The sequence below is a fragment of the Cherax quadricarinatus genome, unplaced genomic scaffold, assembly GCF_038502225.1.
Source record: "Cherax quadricarinatus isolate ZL_2023a unplaced genomic scaffold, ASM3850222v1 Contig446, whole genome shotgun sequence".
Classification (NCBI taxonomy): domain Eukaryota; kingdom Metazoa; phylum Arthropoda; class Malacostraca; order Decapoda; family Parastacidae; genus Cherax; species Cherax quadricarinatus.
Window position 1 is genome coordinate 63,844 of NW_027195472.1, and position 22,973 is coordinate 86,816.

Consider the following 22,973-nt stretch of genomic DNA (forward strand, 5'->3'; position numbering starts at 1 on the left):
CTGCAATTCTCTGAAGAGGGAAATAAGTCATGGGGACTGGAAAAGGCAAATGGGGTTATAGCAGCCTGGACAGTGAAAGCCCAACAGTTGCCATCCTACCAGTAAGGTAAATGTCACTATCGCCACAAGGTATGGCAACACCACATACCCAAACAAAAACAGTGGCGCACAGCTCTTACAGTGGTGCTACTAAGTGGTGATATCCAAACTAACCCAGGATCTCAAACTATGGTACAGGTGCAAAATAGGCAGGTGAGTGACAGTGATAATGACGGTCTAGTAAGTGACAGTGATAATGACGGTCTAGTAAGTGACAGTGATAATGACGGTCTAGTAAGTGACAGTGATAATGACAGTCTAGTAAGTGACAGTGATAATGACGGTCTAGTAAGTGACAGTGATAATGACAGTCTAGTAAGTGACAGTGATAATGACGGTCTAGTAAGTGACAGTCATAATGATGGTCTAGTAAGTGACAGTCATAATGACGGTCTAGTAAGTGACAGTGATAATGACGGTCTAGTAAGTGACAGTGATAATGACGGTCTAGTAAGTGACAGTGATAATGACGGTCTAGTAAGTGACAGTGATAATGACAGTCTAGTAAGTGACAGTGATAATGACGGTCTAGTAAGTGACAGTGATAATGACAGTCTAGTAAGTGACAGTGATAATGACGGTCTAGTAAGTGACAGTCATAATGATGGTCTAGTAAGTGACAGTCATAATGACGGTCTAGTAAGTGACAGTGATAATGACGGTCTAGTAAGTGACAGTGATAATGATGGTCTAGTAAGTGACAGTGATAATGATGGTCTAGTAAGTGACAGTGATAATGATGGTCTAGTAAGTGACAGTGATAATGACAGTCTAGTAAGTGACAGTGATAATGACAGTCTAGTAAGTGACAGTGATAATGACGGTCTAGTAACTAGGAATGATAACCTTAACTCTATATGTAATGCATACATAGGGCAACGTGAGACAATAAAACCATTCTTATTATCTCAGACACCACCAGACATATGTATACACTGTACTAAGGTATGAAAGAAGAACAGTAAATATTCTTTCTTCTTTCAACAAACCGGCCGTATCCCACCGAGGCGCGGCGGCCCAAAAAGAAAGACAAAAATTTCCCTTTTCAAGTTTAGTAATGTATACAGGAGAAGGGGTTACTAGCCCCTTGCTCCCGGCATTTTAGTCGCCTCTTACAACACGCATGGCTTACGGAGGAAGAATTGTTCCACTTTCCCATGGAGATAAGAGGAAATAAACAAGAACAAGAACCAGAAAGAAAATAGAAGAAAACCCAGAGGAGTGTGTATATATATGCTTGTACATGTACGTGTAGTGTGACCTAAGTGTAAGTAGAAGTAGCAAGACGTACCTGAAATCTTGCATGTTTATGAGACAAAAAAGGACACCAGCAATCCTACCATTATGTAAAACAATTACAGGTTTTCATTTTAGACTCACTTGGCAGGACGGTAGTACCTCCCTGGGCAGTTGCTGTTTACCAACCTACTACCTAAACAGTAAATATACCTTATGTAAAATGTGTAAGGGGTGAGTGCATAATGGATGTGTGTATGATTTCATTTTGTTTTTAACAAATGCACTTTGGCACAGTCACCCTTCAGCACTGATGACATTGATTTACCTAATTTTAATACAAATGACTCATTTGTATTAATAACATCTTGTAGGAGTGAGGAAGAGCCAGTTGTGAGTGTGGGGGAAGTTCGTGAGGCAGTAGGTAAAATGAAAGGGGGTAAGGCAGCCGGGATTGATGGGATAAAGATAGAAATGTTAAAAGCAGGTGGGGATATAGTTTTGGAGTGGTTGGTGCAATTATTTAATAAATGTATGGAAGAGGGTAAGGTACCTAGGGATTGGCAGAGAGCATGCATAGTTCCTTTGTATAAAGGCAAAGGGGATAAAAGAGAGTGCAAAAATTATAGGGGGATAAGTCTGTTGAGTGTACCTGGTAAAGTGTATGGTAGAGTTATAATTGAAAGAATTAAGAGTAAGACGGAGAATAGGATAGCAGATGAACAAGGAGGCTTTAGGAAAGGTAGGGGGTGTGTGGACCAGGTGTTTACAGTGAAACATATAAGTGAACAGTATTTAGATAAGGCTAAAGAGGTCTTTGTGGCATTTATGGATTTGGAAAAGGCGTATGACAGGGTGGATAGGGGGGCAATGTGGCAGATGTTGCAAGTGTATGGTGTAGGAGGTAGGTTACTGAAAGCAGTGAAGAGTTTTTACGAGGATAGTGAGGCTCAAGTTAGAGTATGTAGGAAAGAGGGAAATTTTTTCCCAGTAAAAGTAGGCCTTAGACAAGGATGTGTGATGTCACCGTGGTTGTTTAATATATTTATAGATGGGGTTGTAAGAGAAGTAAATGCGAGGGTTTTGGCAAGAGGCGTGGAGTTAAAAGATAAAGAATCACACACAAAGTGGGAGTTGTCACAGCTGCTCTTTGCTGATGACACTGTGCTCTTGGGAGATTCTGAAGAGAAGTTGCAGAGATTGGTGGATGAATTTGGTAGGGTGTGCAAAAGAAGAAAATTAAAGGTGAATACAGGAAAGAGTAAGGTTATGAGGATAACAAAAAGATTAGGTGATGAAAGATTGAATATCAGATTGGAGGGAGAGAGTATGGAGGAGGTGAACGTATTCAGATATTTGGGAGTGGACGTGTCAGCGGATGGGTCTATGAAAGATGAGGTGAATCATAGAATTGATGAGGGAAAAAGAGTGAGTGGTGCACTTAGGAGTCTGTGGAAACAAAGAACTTTGTCCTTGGAGGCAAAGAGGGGAATGTATGAGAGTATAGTTTTACCAACGCTCTTATATGGGTGTGAAGCGTGGGTGATGAATGTTGCAGCGAGGAGAAGGCTGGAGGCAGTGGAGATGTCATGTCTGAGGGCAATGTGTGGTGTGAATATAATGCAGAGAATTCGTAGTTTGGAAGTTAGGAGGAGGTGCAGGATTACCAAAACTGTTGTCCAGAGGGCTGAGGAAGGGTTGTTGAGGTGGTTCGGACATGTAGAGAGAATGGAGCGAAACAGAATGACTTCAAGAGTGTATCAGTCTGTAGTGGAAGGAAGGCGGGGTAGGGGTCGGCCTAGGAAGGGTTGGAGGGAGGGGGTAAAGGAGGTTTTGTGTGCGAGGGGCTTGGACTTCCAGCAGGCATGCGTGAGCGTGTTTGATAGGAGTGAATGGAGACAAATGGTTTTTAATACTTGACGTGCTGTTGGAGTGTGAGCAAAGTAACATTTATGAAGGGATTCAGGGAAACCGGCAGGCCGGACTTGAGTCCTGGAGATGGGAAGTACAGTGCCTGCACTCTGAAGGAGGGGTGTTAATGTTGCAGTTTAAAAACTGTAGTGTAAAGCACCCTTCTGGCAAGACAGTGATGGAGTGAATGATGGTGAAAGTTTTTCTTTTTCGGGCCACCCTGCCTTGGTGGGAATCGGCCGGTGTGATAATAAAAAAAATAATAATGACTCATTGCCATATACTGATGATTATGATTGTTTTATGAAAACAGGCCTTCACTTTATTCATGTCAACGCAAGATCACTTTTTCCAAAATTGGCAGAGATTAGGACTCTAGCTAACAGAACTGGGCAGCTGTTATATCCATCTCTGGATCCTGGTTGGATGATACAGTGGCTGACAATAAACTGAGAGATTCTATGGTTTGAAGTGTTGCTTCCCAATATCAAACCCATCTTAGTAGGAACTAGTTACCGCTCTCCCACCCAAGACCAGTTCTTAGAAGACTTTTCCAGAGTCTTGTCCGGACTTGAAAACAATTGCAAGACAGTAATACTCGGAGACTTCACTATCTGTTTTCAACCGCAAAATAACGGGCTATGTAAAAGGAATAAGCAAATTCTAGGTTTAAATATTACACTTAACTAATTAATACACAAACCCGGATCACACAGTTCTCAGCCACCCTAACTGACCACATACTTTGTAACCGCTCTGAGAACATTAGTCAGTCAGGCGTCATTACCACAGGTCTTAGTGATCATTTCATCATTTACTGCACCAGGAAAACCACTAGGGATAGGATAGGCCTACACAGGACAATAAAAATGAGGTCAACTAGAAACTACAGTAAAGAAACACTGGTAAATAGGCTACACAATTGTGACTGGACAGAGATAACAAGTTGCACGGACATAAACGATGCCTGGGAAAAATTCAAAACAATGTTCACTACCATCCTTGATAATATTGCACCAGTTAAAGAGGTTAGGATTAAACGAAGAGCTGAATCCTGGATGACTACTGAGATATTAGATAATATGAAATTCAGAGACCAGCTGCTAAAAAGATTTAAAGCAAACAGACAGGATATTGCAGCACTAAATGAATTCCAAAGGTGAGGAACAGAGTGCAGAGACTTATAAAAGGAGCAAAGGCAAAGCACTATTACTCAAAAATCAGAGTATAAGCATAACCCCAGATAGCTCTGGCAACAGCTAAAACAGTTGGGGCCTAACCATAAACCCATAGATAGATCTAACATAGTACTAAATATCAATAACGAGGTATGTCACAAAACAACTAAAGTGGCAAATTGTTTTAATTCCTACTACACATCTGTTGCATCAACACTAGTAAGTAAACTACCAGCTGCATCAAATACCTTTAACACAGACTCTGATAAGTTTCAAACATTATTTTTTTTTTTTTATTATCACACTGGCCGATTCCCACCAAGGCAGGGTGACCCACCAAGGCAGGGTGACCCACCAAGGCAGGGTGACCCACCAAGGCAGGGTGACCCACCAAGGCAGGGTGACCCACCAAGGCAGGGTGACCCACCAAGGCAGGGTGACCCACCAAGGCAGGGTGACCCACCAAGGCAGGGTGACCCACCAAGGCAGGGTGGCCCACCAAGGCAGGGTGGCCCACCAAGGCAGGGTGACCCACCAAGGCAGGGTGACCCACCAAGGCAGGGTGACCCACCAAGGCAGGGTGACCCACCAAGGCAGGGTGACCCACCAAGGCAGGGTGACCCACCAAGGCAGGGTGACCCACCAAGGCAGGGTGACCCACCAAGGCAGGGTGACCCACCAAGGCAGGGTGACCCACCAAGGCAGGGTGACCCACCAAGGCAGGGTGGTCCACCAAGGCAGGGTGACCCACCAAGGCAGGGTGGTCCACCAAGGCAGGGTGGTCCACCAAGGCAGGGTGGCCCGAAAAAGAAAAACTTTCACCATCATTCACTCCATCACTGTCTTGCCAGAAGGGTGCTTTACACTACAGTTTTTAAACTGCAACATTAACACCCCTCCTTCAGAGTGCAGGCACTGTACTTCCCATCTCCAGGACTCAAGTCCGGCCTGCCGGTTTCCCTGAATCCCTTCATAAATGTTACTTTGCTCACACTCCAACAGCACGTCAAGTATTAAAAACCATTTGTCTCCATTCACTCCTATCAAACACGCTCACGCATGCCTGCTGGAAGTCCAAGCCCCTCGCACACAAAACCTCCTTTACCCCCTCCCTCCAACCCTTCCTAGGCCGACCCCTACCCCGCCTTCCTTCCACTACAGACTGATACACTCTTGAAGTTATTCTGTTTCGCTCCATTCTCTCTACATGTCCGAACCACCTCAACAACCCTTCCTCAGCCCTCTGGACAACAGTTTTGGTAATCCCGCACCTCCTCCTAACTTCCAAACTACGAATTCTCTGCATTATATATATATATGCTAATGCTAATATTGTATTATATTATGTTTTGTTAGGCTTTAATATTGTTATTTTCATGTAGTGGAAAACCACTAGTTTAAGTGCCGGTTAGCAGTTCAGGTACTGACGTCTCCCTCAGTTACGTGACCAACCTGACGTCCACTTACCACTCAGTGGTACAGTCAATAGGTTCATAGCACTTGCTCTGAGTAGCTTCACCACACTTGCTCAGAGTAGGTTCTCTACACTCACTCTGACTAGCACTCTCACTTCCAGTCCGGGCTTGCATAGCCCAGGGAGCATACCTCACTCAGTTACTCATTGACCTCTCATAACAGTCTGTCAAATTCTCTCTGAGTCCTGGAAACAGGAAGTACAATGCCTGCACTCTAAAGGAGGGGTTCGGGATACTGACAGTTTGAAGGGATATGTTGTGTACCTTTATACGTATATGCTTCTAAGCTGTTGTCTTCTGAGCACCTCTGCAAAAACAGTGATTATGTGTGAGTGAGGTGAAAGAGTTGAATGATGATGAAAGTATTTTCTTTTCGGGGATTTTCTTTCTTTTTGGGTCACCCTGCTTCGGTGGGAGACGGCCGACTTGTTAAAAAAAAAAAAAAAAACTCGCTCGACCTTATGAGGATGATTTATTCATATCAATACAGTGGAACCCCGGTTCGCGAAGTCATCAGTAACCGATAAATCCGGTATCCGAAGCATTATATCGCAAAAAATTTGCCTCGGTTCCCGTATGCGATACGATTCGTACGAGACGTGTCCACATGTGGCCTGAACTGCCCCGTGTGTGCCAGTGTTTACAAGCCAGTCAGCGTGCACGCAGCTAAGGATACATTCGGTACATTCCATGTTATCCATATTATCACTGTTTTTGGTGCTTGTTTCTGCAAAATAAGTTACCATGGGCCCCAAGAAAGCTTCTAGTGCCAACCCATCGAGACCAAGGGTGCTAATGACTATTGAAATGAAGAAAGAGATAATTGCAAAGTATGAAAGTGGAGTGCGTGTGTCGGACCTGGCCAAGTTGTATAGTAAATCCCAATCAACCATCTCTACTATAGTGAGCAGGAAAACGGCAATCAAGGAAGCTGTTCTTGCAAAAGGTGCAACTGTGATTACAAAACAGCGATCGCAAGTGTTAGAAAATGTTGAGAGACTGTTATTGGTGTGGATAAATGAAAAACAGATAGCTGGAGATAGCATCTCTCAAGCGGTCATTTGTGAAAAGGCTAGGCAGTTGCATGATGATTTAATTAGAAAAATGCCTGCAACTAGTGGTGATGTGAGTGAATTTAAGGCCAGCAAAGGTTGGTTTGAAAGATTTAAGAATCATAGTGGCATACATAGTGTGATAAGGCATGGTGAGGCTGCCAGTTCAGACCAAAAAGCAGCTGAAAAATATGTGCATAAATTCAAGGAGTACATAGAGGCTGAAGAATTGAAACCTGAACAAGTGTTTAATTGTGACAAAACAGGCATGTTTTGGAAGAAATTGCCAAGCAGGACTTACATTGCTCAGGAGGAAAAGGCACTCCCAGGACATAAGCCTATGAAAGACAGGCTTACTCTGTTGATGTGTGCCAATGCTAGTGGTGATTGCAAAGTGAAGCCTTTATTGGTGTATCACTCAGAAACTCCCAGAGCGTTCAGGCAAAAGAATGTCCTCAAGGCTAATTTGTGTGTGCTGTGGAGGGCAAACAGTAAGGCATGGGTCACTAGGGACTTTTTCTATGACTGGTTACACCATGCATTTGCCCCCACTCTGAAAAATTACCTAATTGAAAAGAAATTAGACCTTAAGTGCCTCCTGGTGTTAGACAATGCCCCTGGTCATCCTACAGACTTGGCAGAGCGACTTTGTGGGGACATGAGCTTCATTAAGGTCAAGTTTTTGCCTCCTAATACCACTCCTCTCCTGCAGCCCATGGACCAGCAGGTTATCTCCAACTTCAAGAAACTGTACACAAAAGCTATGTTTCAAAAGTGCTTTGTAGTGACCACAGACACTCTATTGACTGTAAGAGAGTTTTGGAAGGATCACTTTAATATCCTCAATTGTGTAAACATTATAGGTAAGGCTTGGGAGGGAGTGACTAAGAAGACCTTGAACTCTGCTTGGAAGAAACTGTGGCCAGAATGTGTAGACAAAAGGGATTTTGAAGGGTTTGAGGCTAACCCTGGGAATCCTATGCCAGTTGAGGAATCCATTGTGGCATTGGAAAAGTCCTTGGGGTTGGAGGTTAGTGGGGAGGATGTGGAAGAGTTGGTGGAGGAGGACAATGACGAACTAACCACTGATGAGCTGCTAGATCATCTTCAACAGCAAGAGGCCAGACCTGAGGAAACTGCTTCGGAGGAGGGGATGGAGAAACTGAGGAAGTTGCCTACTACAAAGATTAAGGAAATGTGTGCAATGTGGCTTAAAGTGCAAAGCTTTATGGATGATAATCACCCTGACACAGCTACTGCAAGCCGTGTTGGCAACCTGTACACTGACAATGTTGTGAACCACTTTAGGAAAGTCATAAAGGAACGAGAGGTACAGGCCTCTATGGACAGATATGTTGTGTGACAAGTCCAGTGACTCTCAAGCTGGTCCTAGTGGCATTAAAAGAAGAAGGGAAGTAACCCCAGAAAAGGACTTGCTACCTCAAGTCCTAATGGAGGGGGATTCCCCTTCTAAACATTAAAAACTTCGACACTCTCCCCTCCTCCCATCCCATCAATCATCACAAGATCTTCATTAAAGGTAAGTGTCAATTATTCTATTGAGATTATTCTATTGTTATTATTGTTATTGTAATTATTCTATTGCATTAAACTTAATATTTCATGTGGTAAAAGTTTTTTTTTTTCATACTTTTGGGTGTCTTGCATGGATTAATTTGATTTCCATTATTTCTTATGGGGAAAATTGATTCACTTTCTGATAATTTTGCTTTACGATGAGCTCTCAGGAACGGATTAATAACGTGAACCGGGGGTCCACTATATACTGGTATGTACCAAGAGAAGTGTGAGATACTCCTTATTTTCTGTTAATCCTAACATTATATAATCATATATTAAGCTAAAATTCTACTAGTAAAGATTCTAAATTTTAGTTACTTGTTTTGTAATCTTGAATTATTAAGTTATTGTTACAAAACCGTAAACAGGCCATCTGCTTAGCAAGAATATGCTACCTTAACACTCTACCATACCACTGGAGAAGGTTAAGAAGACGTGTTTTGTAACAGCATAGGTTCCATAGACTGGTTTAAGTCCTATCTTAACAACAAGAAACAAATTGTCGAAATCAACAAAACAAAACTCCACGTGCCGATAGCATGTGGAGTTCCCCAAGGTAGTATTCTGGGTCCCTTATTATTCCTTTATTATGTAAACAACATGCCCATCAGTGTCAGGTGCAAACTTCTCCTGTATGCAGATGACAGTGCTGTCAGTGTCAGGTAAAGACCCACAAGATATAGCTAATGTATTAACACTGGAACTGGAGTCCTGCAGCATATGGCTAGTAGACAACAAACTATCATCGCACCTTGGAAAAACTGAAGCCACACTCTCTGGCATGAAACAAACCGAGAAGGGCAAATAATTTTAATGTCAGGCGTAATGGGGAGCCCATCACTTCAGTTTCCTCAGTAAAATATCTGGGAATCCCCTTTGACCCATGCATGTCAGAAGAATTGATAGCGAACAGTGTAGTAAAGAAAGCAAATGCCAGACTGAAGTTCGTCTACAGACAAGCACAGTGTCTACCTACTGAGGCTCGCAGGACCCTATGTCTAGCCCTTATACAATGTTATATGGACTACGCTTGCTCTTCATGGTACTCTGCCTTGACAAAAAAAATGAAAGATAGACTGCAAATCACCCAGAACAAAATCGTAAGATTCATCGTGGACCTGGGACCAAGAGAACATGTAGGACAGGATGAATTACAACAACTGGATATGCTGAATGTTGAAGACAGAGTAAAGCAACTTAAGTTAAATCAAGTTTATAAAATTGCTCACAAACAGTGTCCAGAATATTTTGCTGCTAATTTTGTCAAGGCTGGGAACCAAAGCAATCATAGTACAGTGGTCCCTCACTTTTCGTAGTTCTCGGCAATCGTAAATTTCGCCAATCATAGGGGTATTTCCGTATAAACATGAACTCGCTTTTCATAGGTTGACTCGCGTACCCACGGCTCACGCCCGTGGGTACGCGTCCGGGACGCGTACCCACGGGCGTGAGCCGTGGCGGCAGCCAGTCTGGCATTGTTTACCAGTGAGCGAAGGTCCCCTCACATGCTCCAGCAAAATATTTCATAATATTCCATTTATTTTAGTGCTTGCAAGTACTAAATAAGCTACCATGGCTCCAAAGAAAGCTCCTAGTGCCAAGCCTGTGGTAAAGAAGGTGAGAAATACGATTGAATTTAAGAAAACCATCATTGAACAATATGAAAGTGGTACAAGTGTGGCCGAACTGTCCAGGATGTATAAGAAACCCTACACAACCTTATGTTCCATAGTTGCCAAGAAAAAGGAAATCAAGGATGCTGTTGTTGCAAAGGGAGTAACTATGCTGACAAAAATGAGATCACCAGTACTGGAAGAGGTTGAGAAGTTATTATTGGTGTGGATAAATGAGAAACAATTAGCAGGAGATACTCTTATGACTTCGATTATTTGTGAAAAGGCTAGGCAGTTGCATGAAGATTTGGTAAAGAAACTGCCTGCAAATAGTGGTGATGTTAATGAATTTAAGGCCAGCAAAGGCTGGTTAGAGAGATTTAAGAACTGTACTGGCATACACAGTGTGCTAAGGCATGGTGAGGCTGCCAGTTCGGACCACAAGGCGGCTGAAAAATATGTGCATGAATTCCAGGAGTACATAAACAGTGAAGGACTGAAACCTGAACAAGTGTTCAATTGTGACGAAACAGGCCTCTTTTGGAAGAAAATGCCAAAGAGGACCTTCATTACACAAGAGGAAAAGGCAATGCCAGGACACAAGCCTATGAAAGACAGGCTGACGCTAATGTTCTGTGCTAATGCTAGTGGGGATTTCAAAGTGAAGCCGTTACTAGTGTACCATTCTGAAAATCCCAGAGTGTTCAGGAAAAACAATGTTATGAAGAGTAAATTGTGTGTGTTTTGGAAATCTAATAGTAAGGCATGGGTCACGAGGGAAATTTTCGTCGAGTGATTCAATGAAGTGTTTGGCCCTAGTGTGAAGGAGTATCTCCTGGAAAAGAAATTGAATCTCAAGTGCCTGCTAGTAATGGACAATGCACCTGCTCATCCTCCAAACTTGGATGACCTAATTTTCGAGGAGTTTGGGTTCATCACAGTAAAGTTCTTGCCCCCGAATACCACTCCTCTCCTCCAACCCATGGACCAGCAGGTTATTGCAAACTTTAAAAAACTCTACACAAAAGCAATGTTTCACAGGTGCTTGACTGTGACCACAGACACTCACTTGACCCTAAGGGAATTTTGGAGAGAACACTTCAGCATCCTCCATTGCATAACCCTTATAGGTATGGCTTGGGAGGGAGTGACTACCAGGACTTTGAACTCTGCCTGGAGAAAATTGTGGCCAGATTGTGTCAACAAGAGGGATTTTGAAGGGTTTGGGACTGACCCTGATTAGCCTATGTCTGTTGTAAAATCAATTGTGGCACTGGGGAGTTCCATGGGGTTGGATGTGAGTTTGGACGATGTGGAAGAATTGGTGGAAGACCACAACGAAGAGCTCACCACTGAGGAGCTGCAAGAGCTTCAGCAGGAATAGCAACACATCGCAGCTCAGAATCTTGCTGCAGAGGAGGAGGAAGAGAGATGGAAGGAGGTGCCTTCTTCAGAAATTATAGAGATTTTTACTATGTGGGGTAAGATGGAAAGCTTTATGGAGAAACATCACCCTAACAAGGTTGTTGCAAGCCAGGTTGGCAACATGTACAGTGACAAAGTCTTGGGCCATTTTAGGGAAGTGTTAGATGCCAGAAACAGAGCTCTCTCCACAGTTATTTTGTGAGACAGGACTCCATTGACTCTCAAGGTGGTCCTAGTGGCATTAAGAAACAGAGAAGAGAAGCAACCCCAGAAAAGCAATTGGTACCTGACGTGTTGATGGAAGGGGATTCCCCTTCCAAACTATAAACAATCCACTCTCTCTCCTCCTCCAGTCTCCCATACACTAAGAAGAATCTCCAATAAAGGTAAGTGTTATGCTGTTAATGTTTCATTCATCATTTCCCATTGTATTGTTTATGTACTACATGTATATTTTATGTAAAAAATTTTTTTGTTTTAATACTTCTGGGTGTCAGGAACGGATTAATTGTATTTACATTATTTCTCATGGGGAAAATTGATTCGTAAATCATAAATTTCGTTTATAGTAACAGCTCCAGGAACGGATTAATTACGAAAAACGAGGGACCACTGTACTAGGGGGGGAGAGCACAACTCTGCAGTACTGACAGTCAGTGGCCAGGCTTCAAACACCATTATTTGATCATCACTATATTTGTATTAGTCCCTTTTATATTGTCTCCTTTATTTTAGCTTAAAAAAAAAAAAAAAAAAAAAAAAAAACTACCTTAGCTCATTATTTTACATTTGTTAAATAATTCAGGTGCTATTTTTTAGCTTAAGACTATTTACTTTGTTTTATACTTAATTCTAACTATAGATTCACTACAAATCTTATGATTACAAGCATTGATCCTGATACCAATCTCTTATTTAATGACTTAAATGAATCAAACAGTTACTGTAATTACTACACTGCAGAACAATCAAAGGCACTTCTCAGTGCCAACAAGAACATAACTATCTTTAACTACAATATCAGATCTTTAAGCAAGCATTACGATGACCTCATAGCATTACTAAATTCCTTACATGCCAATATGTCCATCATTACACTAACTGAAACCTGGCTAAAGCCTGATAGTACAGATGTCTATGCCATTCCTGGTTACACAGCCATACACAACTGTAGGCCAGACCAACAAGGGGGTGGCACAGCCATATACTACTCAGACCAACTAGAATGTATCACTAATACTTGCACAAGGGATGAACATGGGGAATATATAATAGCCAAATTCAAATCCAAATACCTACAAAAACCTCTCACATTGATAAACATCTACGGAGTTCCACAGTCAAACATTAGCCAATTTAGTCAAAACCTAGGAAGTATGATAACTGATGCACGCATGAACAAAGATCACTTACTACTCTCAGGTGACTTCAATATAAATCTCCTGCAAGACCAGGACCCACACATTACTGAATTCACAAACACAATGAGTAACTGTATGTTGCTACCAACAGTAACAAAACCTACAAGAGTTACAGAGACTAGTGTTTCCCTACTTGACCACATCTGGACCAACACCATATCCCCTTTAAAATCAGGCATAATTACAGATAATACCACAGACCACTACCCGACTTTCCTCATAACAACTCTTGGTAAATTACCCCAAGACACTACTAAAGTCACCTTCAGACTTCACAATGAGGCAGCCATTAATAACTTCACAACAGCAGTAGCAAACATTGACTGGCACACTGAGCTAGAAATCTATACAGATATTGACGAATGTATTAATAATTTTCTAAAAAAGACCCAATACCTCTATAACAAGCACTGCCCTAAAAAAACTAAACAGATGACAGCTAAGAGACTGAACAGTCCCTGGCTAACACCCAGCATTCTCAAATCCATAAATACAAAACACCAATATGAAAAACAGTACAGAATGGGTCACATAACCAGAGACCAAACAAAACGTTACTCGTCAATCCTAACCAGCCTGATAAGAAGGGCAAAAAAATTGTATTATGAGAACAGATTATCCAACTTACGAGGTGATATAAAAAAGACCTGGAAAACCCTATCAGAAATTCTAGGAACAAAAAAGATATCACGAAATAGCGAAATAAAATTAGCAAAATCAGATGAACCCCAACTCCCACCAACAGAAACAGCAAACAGACTCAATGATTTCTTCTCCACTATAGGACAAAACCTTGCCAATAAAATCCCAAGCTCAGATACCCCACCAAATGACTACCTCACCGGCAACTACCCGAACACACTGTTCCTAGCTCCGACTAACCCATACGAAGTCTCCCTTATTATCAACACACTAAAAAACAAGGCAGGAGATTTAAATACCTTACCACCCTTTATATACAAAAAAGTGTCACAAGTGCTATCACCAATCATTGCAACACTCTTTAACAAATCCATTGAATCCTCCACCTTCCCTACAGTACTCAAAATAGCAAGGGTCACCCCGATCCACAAAGGAGGAGACCAAACAGAGTTGAATAACTATAGGCCAATATCCAACTTACACCCTCTCTCAAAAATCTTCGAAAAATTAATTCATAAACGAATCTACTCCTACCTTATCTCCCAAAACATACTCAACCCCTGCCAATTTGGATTCAGGCCTAATAAAAATACTAATGATGCTATTATACACATGCTAGAACATATATACACTGCAATAGAGAAAAAAGAAGTCCCACTGGGGATCTTCATTGACTTACGTAAAGCTTTTGATACAGTTGACCATGACTTGCTCCACGTAAAATTGTCACACTATGGTATAAGAGGGCACTCCCTCAACTACCTCAAGTCATACCTCAGCAACAGAAGCCAATATGTGTATGCAAATGGGGCAAACTCCTCTGCACAACCAATTACAGTTGGTGTCCCACAGGGAAGTGTCCTTGGCCCTCTTCTCTTTCTCCTATACATAAATGACCTACCAAATGCTTCGCAATTACTCAAACCCACACTATTTGCAGATGACACTACATACGTCTTCTCCCACCCGAGCCCAGTCACGCTAGCCAATACTGTAAATACCGAATTACAGAAAATATCTACCTGGATGAGAACTAACAAACTTACACTAAACATTGACAAAACCTACTTCATTCAGTTTGGTAACAGAGCTACAGATGTCCCTCTTAACATAATGATAAACGGATCACCTATCACAAAGCTAACAGAGGGAAAATTCTTAGGAATCCACCTTGATAATAGACTCAAATTTCATACACATATACAACAAATTTCTAAGAAAATTTCCAAGACTGTAGGCATACTATCGAAGATACGGTACTATGTTCCACAGTCAGCCCTCCTGGCCCTATATCACTCTCTTATTTACCCCTATCTCACCTATGGAATTTGTGCATGGGGCTCAACAACAAGTAACCATCTCAGACCACTAATTACCCAACAAAAGGCTGCAGTTAGAATGATAACAAATTCTCACTATAGGCAGCACACTCCACCAATATTCAATACACTAAACCTCCTCACCATACAAAACATCCATACTTACTACTGCACCTATTACATACATAGAACACTTAACTCTGATATTAACCCTCCCCTCAAACATCTCCTTGCCAACCTCAACAGAACACATGACCATAACACAAGGCACAGATCACTCTTTGATGTTCCTCGTGTCCATCTCACACTATGTAAAAACTCAATGCACATAAAAGGCCCTAAAATCTGGAATTCATTACCTGTAAATATAAAAGAAACACTACCTGTTTATAAATTCAAGTCTCTTCTCAAAGATCACTTACTCACCCAAAACCAAATAAATACTGAATAACTGAACCTTATAAATTGTATATCTTAAATGTTTCTCACAATTATATCACATAAATGTTAAACCTAAAACCCAATCTAACTTTATTATTTTTTAAATGCACTACCTAACAGAATACTCCATTCTACTGAATGTACAACAATGCATACAACCATATGACCTGTCTTTGTAATACTCACTTGTGCTTTATAGTAACCTGTTTACATTAATGTTTTATCACTGATTTCATCATTGCTTAGTTAATCTTAAGTTAATTTTAAGCCAGCCCGTAATGCTATGCATAGTATAAGTGGCTTTGGCATACTGCTCTTACCTGTTTTTGTTGTACCTCTGTATGTGTGCTCAAATTTTTAAATAAATAAATAAATAAATAAATTGTGTTGTTAGGTAAGACACATATGCAACAGTTAGGTATCTTTATTTCGAAATGTTTCGCCTACACAGTAGGCTTCTTCAGTCGAGTACAGAAAAGTTGACAGAAGCAGAAGAGACTTGAAGACGATGTTGGGAGGTCAGGTCCCTCTCAAATCCAGCCGTTCTCACTAGTAGAGGTTGTTCGACAACCTCTACTAGTGAGAACGGCTGGATTTGAGAGGGACCTGACCTCCCAACATCTGCGTTCTACTAGTGACCTACGTCTCACCTCCTGGCGCTATATAAGGCTCCATCCTGTCACTTCAACTCCATATTGTTTCAGACTATGGAACAATACTCTTCTCCAGACTGAGGGACTGACCACCTCAAAACTTTAAGGGTGATGGACTGATTACATCGTCTTCAAGTATCTTCTGCTTCTATCAACTTTTCTGTACTCAACTGAAGAAGCCTACTGTGTAGGCGAAATGTTTCGAAATAAAGATACCTAACTGTTGCATATGTGTCTTACCTAACAACCTGTCGGTATTTTATACCATTTTAATGTTCACCTTTTATTGTACAGCAATAAAGGAATGGAACAGATTACCTGCATGTCAAAGCCAGTCATAGCATGAGCCAGTTCAGGAAGAGTGCCAAAAGGTGCCTAGTGAATGAAGTGACAGAAAGGGAGGAGAATTTTTTATTTTTTTAGCTAACACTCATGTAAATATAAAAAACTTATTTTACCTTATTCCAAATATATCTCCTTTATAGTATAATAATAAGATATTATCTCCTTTATAGTATAATAATAAGATATTATCTCCTTTATAGTATAATAATAAGATATTATCTCCTTTATAGTATAATAATAAGGTATTAAAAGGACCCCAATGGAAATAAGTCACTCTGTCTGAATTTTTTGGGGTTATCCAAGATGGTTCTCTACACACACGCTGCTATGTATGATAATCTATGTAACTGTATTTGCGTATACCTGAATAAACTTACTTAGTAATCACGGGAAAATGTATCTAATTTGGGTTGCAATGTGTTACTGAAGGTTAGCGTACTTCACTGCACAGCTTTGTGTACTCACCATAGTGTTTTGTGTGTGACTGATGTGTAGGGCAGTGCTGTGTACCCCGTGGGCACTCATGGCAGGCTACAGTTATGCCTACACCCATAACTGTGTAGGCTGGGAGAAATGTTATAGTCACTGTGTGTAACTCTAACTTAGCTTAAATACGTACAAGTAGTGTATAATACATTAGCCTATGGAGGCTTCATTAATAAATTTATTAGTCTTATAAATTAAGAGTGTATGAAGAATGTGGCACATCCCCCTGAGTAGGCATAGGTGGGGCTGCTCATCCCCCTGAGTAGGCATAGGTGGGGCTGCTCATCCCCCTGAGTAGGCATAGGTGGGGCTGCTCATCCCCCTGAGTAGGCATAGGTGGGGCTGCTCATCCCCCTGAGTAGGCATAGGTGGGGCTGCTCATCCCCCTGAGTAGGCATAGGTGGGGCTGCTCATTCCCCTGAGTAGGCATAGGTGGGGCTGCTCATCCCCCTGAGTAGGCATAGGTAGGGCTGCTCATCCCCCTGAGTAGGCATAGGTGGGGCTGCTCATCCCCCCTCCTTCCCCCAACTTAGGGAGGTTTAACTGTCTGGAAGATTTGAAATTTTCAACAAGGAACCTAACCTTATTTTCCTCATAAGGTCTTCAGTTAATTTTTCACGATTTCATCACACTCAATTCTCAGGAATTACTACTACTAATAATGACAGGAATAATAATAATAATATTAGTAATAATCTCCATGGGTGAGTGGAACAGAATTCTTCTTCCGTAAGCCATGCGTATCGTAAGAGGCGACTAAAATGCCGGGAGCAAGGGGCTAGTAACCCCTTCTCCTGTATACATTATTAAATTTAAAAGGAGAAACTTTCATTTTTCCTTTTGGGCCACCCTGCCTCGGTGGGATACGGCCGATGTGTTGAAAGAAGAAGAAAGAATAGCAATAATAATAGCAATAATAATAATGGTAAAAACAGTAATAATAATAATGATAATCACCTTGTACGCCGTGTAGGAGGGTGCCGACACCTTCACGGTAGAGCTCTAGCGCCTGGTCGTAGTCCCGGTTGAGCTCGTGTTCCTGGGCCTGATTGATCTGACGTGCTGCTACGAATATGTAGCGTGTGGAGTGCGCCTCATGCACACTTGGTGCACGGTGCATGGGCAGCGCTGGGGTCACCGTCGTGCTCAGTGGGGTCAGCGGAGTCAGTGGCGCCGAGTTCTTGCGACTGATGGTGTCATGGGGGGTTATTTCCAGTGGGGGTGTTGGTCGGGTGGTGTGCCGTACCCGTGTGGGCAGCGGGCGGTTGTCTGTGCTGGGGCATGGTGCTTGTAGGGGTCCCACATTGTTTTTACCACTGGGAAACCACTGGGGGTCCTCACTGGGGTCGCCAGTCGAACTGGCAGCTTGACCGGCAACCCCACTGCTCCTGGCTTGACCGGTAACCCCGCTGCTCCTGTCTCCCCAGTTTCTAACCGGGTCAGTCGTCGCATCATCATCAATGATGCCATTCACCAGTGAGGCACCCAGGATGCCATCAATGTCTATTGGCGCTTCTACTGCTGCTCCATTGGCCGTTCTGTTGGCTGATCCATCGGGCAATGTACTATCGGGTGACGTTCTATTGGGGGAGGTACTGGACAATGTTCTAATGGGTGATGTTCTATTGGGAGATGTTCTACTGGGTGACGTTCTTCTGGGCGATCTACTGGGTGATGGTCTACTGGGCGATTCCCTATTGGGCGACGTTCTATTGGGAAATCTAATGGCGTCCTTCTCTGGGTAATGTTCATCAATGGCTGTTTCCTTGCGACCGCTGTCGAACTTTGCCGTTGATGCTTCCACTGAGCAACTGATGTCACAGGCACCCCAGGCTGGCGTCGACGAAGACAAGGCATCGACGCCACTGATGTCCCCAGCGTCGCTCAGCTGTGAATAGAGCGATGACGACTCTTGTATCCCCAGCGACGACGCCAGAGACTCAGACGCCTTGGATCTGAAGGAAATTGACAGCAATTTAATATTAGTCTACCACCACAACCTGGATGGCTGTTGTCTACCAGTCTACTACCACAACCTGGATGGTTGCTGTTGACCAGTCTACTAACCTGGATGGTTATCTACCAGTCTACTACTACAACCTGGATGGTTGTTGTCTACCAGTATACAAACCTGGATGTTTATTGTCTACCAGTCTACTACCACAACCTGGATGACTGTCTACCAGTCTACTACCACAACCTGGATGACTGTCTACCAGTCTACTAACCTGGATGATTGTTGTCTACCAGTCTACCACAACTTGGATGGTTGTCTACTAGTCTACTACTGCAACCTGGATGGTTATTGTCTACCAGTCTACTACCACAACCTGGATGACTGTTATCTACCAGTCTGCTAACACAACCAGGATGGTTGCTGTCTACCAGTCTGCTACCACAACCTGGATGGTTGTTGTCTACCAGTCTGCTACCACAACCTGGATGGTTGTTGTCTACCAGTCTGCTACCACAACCTCAATGGTTGTTGTCTACCAGTCTGCTACCACGCCCTCGATGGTTGTTGTCTACCAGTCTGCTACCACAACCTGGATATACCTTTGATGAGTTTTAAGAGTCTCACTATGGGAGCCCGGCCATGAGCCAGGCTCATCTGGTGCTTGCCTGGTCAATCAGGCTGGTGCTACTGTAGGCCCACTGCCCCACATATCCATCACAGCCTGGTTGATCTGCCACCTGGTGAAGATACTTGTCCAGTTTCCTCTTGAAGACTTGTACACTTGTTCCAGCAGTGTTTCTGATATCTTCTAGTAATGTGTTGAATAGTCTGGGCCCCCTGATGTTGATACAGTGCTCCCTTATTGTCCCCACCGCACCTCTGCTCCTCACTGGGTTTATTTTGTGTTTCCTCCCATATCTCTCTCTCCAGTATGTTGTTATGGCAGTGTGCAAATTTGGGTCCAAGCCCTCGAGTACTTTCCAGGTAGTATATATTATTATGTAAAAACTAAGAAACATGATAACTGACGTAGAGGTGAATAAACACCATCTGATACTCACAGATGACTTCGACATAAACATCATCCATAACCACAACCCACAAGTAACTGAATTCACAAACACTATGAGCAGCTGCTTACTTCTGCCAACAATAACAAAACATACAAGAATCTCCGAGACAAATGCCTCTTTATCAGACCATATCTGGACAAACACTGTATTATATCCCCATTAAAAGCAGGTATAACACAACTGACCACTATCCCACCTTTCTTATAACCAACTTATGTAAATTACCTCAGGAGACAACTAAGATCACCTTCCGACTACGTAACGAGTCATCTGTCAATGACTTTTCAGCTTTAAATAACATTGACTGGCAAAACGAGCTAGCAGTCAACCTCGATATTGATAAATGTGTTAATATTTTCTTACAAAAAACCCAAAATCTCTATAACAAGCATTGCCCAATAAAAAGTTAGCAGATCACAACTGAGACTAAACAGCGCCTGGCTTAAAAACAGCATCCTCAATTCTATTGATAAAAAACATCTATATGAAAAACAGTATAGAATGAATCCAATAACACATGATTTGGCAAAACTTTACTCGTCAATACTAATCTAATGAGGTGGTCAAAAAATCTGTATTACGAAAACAGATTCCAAGACATAAAAGGTGATATGAAAAAGACCTGGAAAACCTTATCTGAAATTCTAGGATCTAAAAAACTGTCACAAAACAGAATGATTAACTTAATGAAACCAGACGAACCTCTCCTTCAGCCAACCGATACTGCCAACAAACTTAATGTCTTTTTCTTGACCATAGGAACAAAGCTAACAAGCAAAATAACAAACTCAGACATTCAACCAAAAGACTACCTCACTGGCAACTACCCAAATACAGTGGACCCCCAGTTTACAATATTATTTCATTCCAGAAGTATGTTCAGGTGCCAGTACTGACCGAATTTGTTCCCATAAGGAATATTGTGAATTAGATTAGCCCATTTCAGACCCCCAAACATACACATACAAGCGTACTTACATAAATACACTTACATAATTGGTCGCATTGGGAGCTGATCATAAACTGGGGGTCCACTGTACTCTTATTTTTACCCCCAACAAACCCTACTGAAATCTCACTCATGTTCAAAACACTAAAGAACAAGGCAGCAGACCTAAATAACTTACCATCACTCATATATAAAAAAGCTTATCATGTGTTGTCACCAATTATCGCAACTCTTTTTAACAAATCCACTGAATCATCCACCTTCCCATCCATACTCAAGACAGCAAGAGTCACCCCGATCCTCAGAGGAGGTGATCCAAATGAATTGAACAATTATAGGCCTGTACAAGAATGGTATACAATACCGACAAGATGAAATTGAGACACATGTGCAACATCTGGGTATCTTTATTGTAGACGTTTTGCCATCCAGTGGCTTTATCAATACACGAAACGTCTACAATAAAGATACCCAGATGTTGCACATGTGTCTCAATTTCAACTATAGGCCTATATCAAACTTGCCCCTACTATCTAAAATCTTCAAAAAATTAATTCACAAACAAGTCTACTCGTACTTAGTATCCCACAACATACTTAACCTTGTCAGTTTGGGTTCAGACAGAAAAAAGGTATTAATGATGCAATTATATATATGCTTCAAGTAATATATTTTGCACTAGAAAAAATGAATTTTCCCTGCGACTTTTCATAGACTTACAAAAAGCTTTTTATACAGTTGACCTTGACCTGTTGCACCTAAAACTTGAACATTACGGGGTCAGAGGACACTCTCTCGATTACCTAAAATCTTATCTTAGCAACAGAACCCAGTATGTATACACAAATGGAGCTAACTCCACTACACAACCTGTTCTTGTTGGAGTCCCGCAGGGTAGTGTTCTTGTTGGAGTCCCGCAGGGTAGTGTTCTTGTTGGAGTCCCGCAGGGTAGTGTTCTTGTTGGAGTCCCGCAGGGTAGTGTTCTTGTTGGAGTCCCGCAGGGTAGTGTTCTTGTTGGAGTCCCGCAGGGTAGTGTTCTTGTTGGAGTCCCGCAGGGTAGTGTTCTTGTTGGAGTCCCGCAGGGTAGTGTTCTTGTTGGAGTCCCGCAGGGTAGTGTTCTTGTTGGAGTCCCGCAGGGTAGTGTTCTTGTTGGAGTCCCACAGGGTAGTGTTCTTGTTGGAGTCCCGCAGGGTAGTGTTCTTGTTGGAGTCCCGCAGGGTAGTGTTCTTGTTGGAGTCCCACAGGGTAGTGTTCTTGTTGGAGTCCCGCAGGGTAGTGTTCTTGTTGGAGTCCCGCAGGGTAGCGTTCTTGGCCCACTTCTCTTTCTCATTTACATCAATGACCTCCCAAATGCATCTAATCTCCTTAAACTCACTTTATTTGCAAATGGCACAACTTATGTCTTATCTCACCCAAACCCAACCATACTAACAGACACAGTAAATACTGAACTACTAATAATATCTACTCAGATGACTACCAACAAACTTACTCTCAATATAGACAAAACCTACTTCATGCTATTTGGACACAGAGCTTCAAGTGTACAGCTAAACATATTGATAAATGGTTCACCCATTTCTAAAAACACAGAAGGCAAATTTCTAGGTCTCCACCTTGACTGCAGCCTCAAGTTTCAGACATACAGCAAATATCCAAGAAAGTCTCCAAAACAATAGGCATACTATCAAAGACATGGTACTATGTATGCCAATCAGCTCTTCTTGCTCTGTACCACTCTCTCATCTACCTTTACCTCATCTATGGTATTTGCGCAAATCACCTTAAACGTTTAACAACCCAACAAAAAGCTGCAGTGTGAATGATTACCAACTCCTGCACTAGACAACACACTCCACAGCTTGTCAAGAGTCTTAACTTACTTAATATACAAAACATCCACACTTATTGTACCTACTACATACACAGAACATTACACTCAAATATAAACCCTCCTCTCAAACTCCTCCTTGATAACTATAACAACACATAACTATAATACAAGACACAAATCACTGTTTGATATCCCTCGTGTCCATCTCTCCCTACGCAAAAATGCTACGCACGTAAAGGGCCCGAAGATCTGGAATTCACTGCCATAACACTCTAAAGAACCT

At 42.1% G+C, this 22,973-nt stretch overlaps 1 protein-coding gene across 3 annotated transcripts in view; it reads right to left on the reverse strand.

Annotated features, from left to right (window-relative positions):
- The window catches only part of LOC128701053 (ribosomal protein S6 kinase delta-1), a 94,067-nt gene that overhangs the window by 39,978 nt on the left and 31,116 nt on the right, over window positions 1–22,973 (reverse strand). For 2 of the 3 annotated variants that reach the window (XM_070080438.1, XM_070080436.1), the window contains exon 5: window positions 17,835–18,832. In XM_070080438.1, the coding sequence (XP_069936539.1) occupies window positions 17,835–18,832 (998 nt within the window). Of the gene's footprint in view, window positions 1–16,856; window positions 16,956–17,834; window positions 18,833–22,973 lie in introns of all 3 variants that reach the window. The other variant, XM_070080435.1, reaches the window with a different exon arrangement.